Here is a 5836-nt window from a genome sequence, read left to right as displayed (position 1 = left end):
GTCTCCGCTCCGTGTCGCGCAGAAGTCCTTTGGGCGGGCCGCGCGCCTGGGCGCAGAGTCACGGCTGCAGGAGCTGGGCCGCGGGGCCCACCGGCTGCCCGCGCCCGACTGCCCTCCGGATTCCTAGAAACCAGGTCGGGAAGCCGCGGGCCGCGCGCTCACCCGGGTCCGGCGGCACTGATGGCCGGGCCACAGCGCCCACGGCGTCCGCTCGAGTTTTGGAGCAGTTGGCGCCAGGGCAGTCTGGCCACCGCGAGGGTGGCGCAGCCAGACAGTCGGCTCCGGGTCGCCCGAGAGGCCGGGAGCGCTTCCCGTCGGCCAGGAGAGACCCGAGCCTTCTTTGTCACTGGCTGTGCGTAAGAACAGGCCAGGGGCCGGAGTCTACCGCGGCCACCGGGAGAGAGAGAGCATCTGGCAGAAGCTGCCTCCGACGTGGATTCCCTGCCTGGCACTCGGCGGCCTCCGCCGGGGTAGGAAGCTTGGGGCGCCCGGCGGAGCTCAAACGGGGACTGGCTGGCCCTGCAGCAGCCTTAGGTCTGCTTAGAAATCAGGCTGAGCTGCGCGGCCAGCCTCGGCGGGGGAGCCCTGGGCACCCCTCCTCCCAGTCCGTTGCCCGCTCCTCCCTCCGGCGCCCTCCCTGCCTCTTCCCACTTCTCCTTTGGGCGGCCCCAGGACGAGCCGCAGCCCCTTGCATTTATTGCATGCATCTGGGCAACTTGGGGCGCCTCGGCATTTTACAGCCCCCTGCCCCGCCCCTCGTGTTGGACTGTGGCAGGTTTTGCAGGGAGGTATGAAGGGGCCGAGCTGCAATCAAGCAGCGGCTGCGTTTGTTTCTTTTCGAGATTTATTTGGGCGAGTGGTAACTTCCTTGGCCGCGGCTGGGCGCGAGGAGCCGCGGTGCGTGGCGGGGGGCGGCTGCGGCGCTCGGTGGCGCTCGGCTGCGGCGGGGCTCGCGGGGCTCGCGGGGCTCGGGCCGGCTCGCGGCGCCGTCAGGCAGTCAGTCGGCGAGCGCGGCGGCGGCGGCGGCGAGGGGCGCGGCGAGGGGCGGCCGCTCCCATATATGGCGCAGGCACCGCCCCCCGACGTCACCCTCTGACAGCGCCGCTCCCGGGGGCTTCGAGTTTTGGCTCCCGGGAAAGGGTCCATTCCTCGGGGAGAGAGGGCTGAGTTTTGTGCGCCTCCGTCCGCTGCGCGCGCCGCTCCAGGCCCCGCCGCGCCCCGCCTGCGCCCGGGACTGCGCCGCAGCACTCACTGCCCCGTTTATTTGTCTTTGGAGCAGGCGGGCCGCGCCAGAAGCGGGCGATCCCGCAGTGTCCTGCAGCCGCGGACGCCGCCTGGCTAGGATGACACCACGTTGAGCGCGCCTGCAAACAACAACAACAACAACGCCGCCGCGGCCGCCGCGTCCTGCTCCTCCGAAACGCCGCCGCCGCCGGTGGAGCCGCCTCCGCGCCCCTGGCCGTCCGGAGCGCCCGGCCGCTGGTGTATGTCGCGCCTGCCCGGGACGGGCTGAAGCCGGCGGCGGGCCGGACCGCAGGCGCCGAGCAGGGCGAGGGCGGCCAGGGCAGCCGCCTGCCGCCGAGCCCCGAGCGCCGCTGCTCGAGGAAGCGCTTTCGGCCGGGAGCTGCGGCCGCCGCCAGCAGTTTTCATGTTTGGGATTCAGGAGAATATACCGCGCGGGGGGACGACCATGAAGGAGGAGCCGCTGGGCAGCGGCATGAACCCGGTGCGCTCGTGGATGCACACGGCAGGCGTAGTGGACGCCAACACGGCCGCCCAGAGGTACGTACCGGCCGCCCCCGCGCGCCCCGGCCCCGGCCCGGCCCGGCCCCCTCCTCCGGCCGGCGCCGCGCTCCTCACCGGGCCGCTGTGTCTTTCCTTCCGCAGCGGCGTGGGGCTGGCGCGGGCGCACTTCGAGAAGCAGCCGCCTTCCAACCTCCGGAAATCCAATTTCTTCCACTTCGTGCTGGCGCTCTACGACAGGCAGGGGCAGCCGGTGGAGATTGAAAGGACCGCTTTTGTGGACTTTGTGGAGAAAGAGAAAGTAAGTGCACACACACATCACACCCTCTCTCTTTTTACAAGTGGGAGGCAGGGGGTGCCGGCGCGCGGGGGTTCGAGTGCCCCCTCGGCGGCAGGCACGGCTCCGCCAGGCCACCCCGCCGCCGCCGCCGCCGCCGCCGCCGCCACGTGCGGCCGCCCGGGACCGCCGAGGGCTGGGCAACTTCTCTGCGCCCTCGGACTTACTCGGGGCGAGGAGAACGCTGGGCTTCCCGCAGGAAAGTGACATCACCGCGCTGCTCCGAGCTAGGAATTCTGCCATGTGTGAGGCCGAGGGCCTCGGTCTCGGAGGGGGACCGAGCGCGGTGGCCGCGCCTGACACGGATCGCACTAAATGCAATTATTTATCGTTACTTTCAGGAGCCAAACAACGAGAAAACCAACAACGGCATCCACTATAAACTCCAGTTATTGTACAGCAACGGTAAGTGCCTGCTGCCTGCTCGCCACCCCTGCAGCGGCTGGCTCTCCTTTTCCGAGCTGGTGAAAGGACATAAAGATTTTGAGATTAAAATGACATGGATGTAAACACGAAATCTTCTCATGGCATAGAAGGAAAACAAAACATAAACGATCAATAAGTCGATGGCACTTCACATGATTAACCGGTGGGGCTTGAAGTAGAAAGTAAAAAAAAGATCGATACGGGCTCCAGCAGAACATCACTTTTAAGTGACTTTTTTCAATTTTGCAAATTAATGTTAATTATTGGGATGGGGGTAGCACCATAAACGGAGCATAACTTACTTCCTGTGCATGTTTTTTTTTTTTTTTTTTTTTTAAATCCTCAAGAGACATTAGAAAGAGTTCAGCCTCTCAGTTTCCATTTGGTGCTGTTTCTTTTCTAAAAATAAACGACCACTTGGGCCCACCACGCACAGCTACCAGGCCTGCTCTCCACCAGGCAAATTCCTTGCATATTGAAATGCAAACCCTAAGAGTCTTAAGGCTCTTAATTAAGAAAAGAAAAGAAAAATTGAGCTGGAAGTGGTGGGGTTCTCTTTCTCCTTTTCAAAGGGATTGCCTAAGTTTTGCTGCATCACCGTGGCGGCAGTCCTGAGTTACAGACTTCCTGCGCCCCGTGTGCCCTCCCCGAGGTGCAGCGCTCAAATCCTGATGAGAATTTGTCTCTGTTTTTTGCAGGAGTCAGGACAGAGCAAGATCTGTATGTTCGCCTCATAGATTCAATGACCAAACAGGTGAGAAAGTTTTTGCCTCTGCACGAGTTTTCCCTGCTGGGCCTGGGTGGTTCTGGGCTTCAGAGGCAAGGGCGCTCACAAATGGATCTCGTGGATTTGTTTTCCATTGAGCTTCCTTGACATGCTAATGAGAATTCCGTATTTATTGGAATGAATGAAGCGATTGGTAAAATAGTTGATGTTGTCATTAGAATAGGACGTATATGCTTTATTAAATGTCTCGCGATTGGAATCATATTGTTTTAATTAATTACGGTAATTAATATTTGACAGAAAATTTTCAAGATGTCCCCCTCTTGTTTATTTTTAAATGCTTCTCTGCTAGGAATCAGTTCCTTAGATTTTTTTTTTTTTTTTTTTTTTTTCTATAGCAAAGGCAGCTAACTCCTCTCCTAAGCCCATCGAGTCGGACTTGATTAGTTCGTTTTTTCTCCTTTCCAGTGTGATGGTCTAGTAACAGGAGACGCTTATTTGGATTTAAAAGTTAAATGTGTTGGGGTGAAAAGTCACCTTGTTCTCCTCTACTCCATCTTCACCTCGCAGCCCCCCAGCTCCATAATTCAAACTCCAAGCTCCAGGGGTCACTCCAACCCATCCACTGCTCTGCCCCCTCTCCCACCCTCTGTCATACCTTGTAAATAACATAATTACAAGCAGTTCCTTATTAAATTATTTAACCTGTCTTGGTCAACTTTTCCGATGATAACTATTGGCTATCAGTAATGTGATTAAGTGGAGAAAAGTGCGTCATTGCTTTTTGACATTGTGCAGTCTCTGGCTGCTGGTTTTGTGCTGGGTGGTGTGGTGCTGTTGATTTGGTTGCTTTAAAGATTCCCCCCCCCCCCGATTTTCTTAAAATAGCGTGTTGTGGGGAGGGGGACAGGTCCAGTTTGTAGATTCAATAAACTCGATTGTTTTAAAATATGCTTCTAAGCTGGACTTCACACTTAGAAATGAAAGTGGCTTCTTCGGTTTCGATGCTAACTTTAAGAATTGTGAGCCAAGTAAAGGAGAGCTCATTGGGGTTTCCTGCAGCCCAGCACACATGCCTTCCACTCTCTGCATGCAATTAGTTTGCAGATTTTATTTCCCCTTTAAAAAGTTTGTCCTTACCTAGGTAGCAAGCGTGTTAGATTTTAATGTCTGCAGCGGTAAACGAGTGTGGTTTCCTCAGAGTAAAACAGATCTGACAGGTAAACTAAGGTCTTTCTGACAAAGACAGAGGCGATGTGCCTTTCTGTAATTATTTCACTCCATTCAGAGAAGCCTATGGAACTCGGGCTGCTGGTTGACAGGGTGATTTTATTTCCTTTGTATATAATGGCTAAATGTTTTCGGAAATCGCTATAGTCTAATTAAGAGGTTTATGTAGGCAGCGCTAAGTTTCTCTGTTGTTGCACAGAGGAGGAGGAGGCTTCGTTTTAACTACATTTTTATTGTTCATTTAGCCTTGTACCTTTGCAGTATAAACAGGGCTGAAAATAAAGGCATTTAATCTCCTTTCAGTGACGGGCATGGAGGGGGGAAAAAGGAAAGAAATAGCCCAGTAACTGATCAAAGAGTCAATGGCGCTGAACCGACAGTTTATGGATTTCTGTTTGTGCTACAAAATAAAAAATAAATCAAATATAAATACGGGGATCCATCGGAGGACCAGCCACTCTCTCAGAAGCGCTGGTGCCCGCTGCGGCCAAGCGCCCTGCAGCCCCAGGCGGCTCGTTGGCCTGCGGTGACACCCTTCACTTCTGTGGTTCTGAGCCAGGTCCAGGCGGGAGGCTGGGTGAGCCGGGTTCGTGGGGACCCTTCCCTCTTCCCAGGAGGGCAGCTCCAGGCTTTCACCAGAAAGGGCTTTGTCCGTCTGGAAGTAGAGGAAAGTGTCAGAAGTGCCCGGGGAGGTTGGAAGGAATTTCTAGATAATTTCCATGGGTGGGGGCGGGAACCAGAGAGAGGATAACCCTCCCCTTTCCGTGGAATTTTATGCTGGGAACTTGGAGCTCGGGGCCCCGGCCTCCCGCCCCTCCCCCAGTAGCCTTCTTCTTCTTTTTTTTTTTTTTTTCCGAGAGGCCGACGGTGGAGGCCCAGCCCTGGCGGGCAGCGGCGCGCACGGCTCCCGGTCCCCAGCTTGGGTTCTCGGCGGCGGAGCCTGGCTGAACGCGGCCGTGCGCGCACCTAGGGCTTCACACCATCTGGCGGAGCCTCTGCTCAAAACCCACCAGAGCGTGCGCGCAGACACTGCCTTTTTACCCGAGAAAAATCATTGTTAGCAGTTTCAAAATAAACACCAGATTGGCCATTAGCACTTTCTTTCCAAATATCATCCGGCGAGGAGCACGTGGCCGCGCGGGCTCGGGCGCCCGGGGGCCCCGGCACTCCTGCGGGGCGCTGGCGACGTCCCGGTCCACGTGCGGCTGCTGCGCCTGGGCCTCCAGCCCGGGCCCCCCGGCCGCCCGCAGCGTGTAGAACCCAGGTCGCTGCCCGCCACCCAGGGCGGCCCCGGGGCCTCGGAACGGCGGCCGGTCCGAGAGGGCCTGCTCGCCGCGGGCTTTTGGGTTTGGAACGCGGGAAGCCGCGGGGCG

At 57.6% G+C, this 5836-nt stretch overlaps 1 protein-coding gene across 9 annotated transcripts in view; it reads left to right on the top strand.

Annotated features, from left to right (window-relative positions):
* Positions 1-1155: 1155 nt before the first annotated feature.
* Positions 1156-5836, top strand: part of EBF3 (EBF transcription factor 3) — a 127932-nt gene continuing 123251 nt past the window's right edge. For all 9 annotated transcript variants that reach the window (XM_039465299.2, XM_074383094.1, XM_039465297.2 and 6 more), the window contains exons 1-4: positions 1156-1782; positions 1888-2044; positions 2422-2485; positions 3205-3260. In XM_039465299.2, the coding sequence (XP_039321233.1) occupies positions 1649-1782; positions 1888-2044; positions 2422-2485; positions 3205-3260 (411 nt within the window). In that variant the 5' untranslated portion in view covers positions 1156-1648. The remainder of the gene's footprint in view (positions 1783-1887; positions 2045-2421; positions 2486-3204; positions 3261-5836) is intronic.

This window comes from Saimiri boliviensis, chromosome 12 (genome assembly GCF_048565385.1).
Source record: "Saimiri boliviensis isolate mSaiBol1 chromosome 12, mSaiBol1.pri, whole genome shotgun sequence".
Taxonomy (NCBI): Eukaryota; Metazoa; Chordata; class Mammalia; order Primates; family Cebidae; genus Saimiri; species Saimiri boliviensis.
Note: the sequence above shows the minus strand (reverse complement) of the source record. Positions and strands in the feature narration are given on the sequence as shown.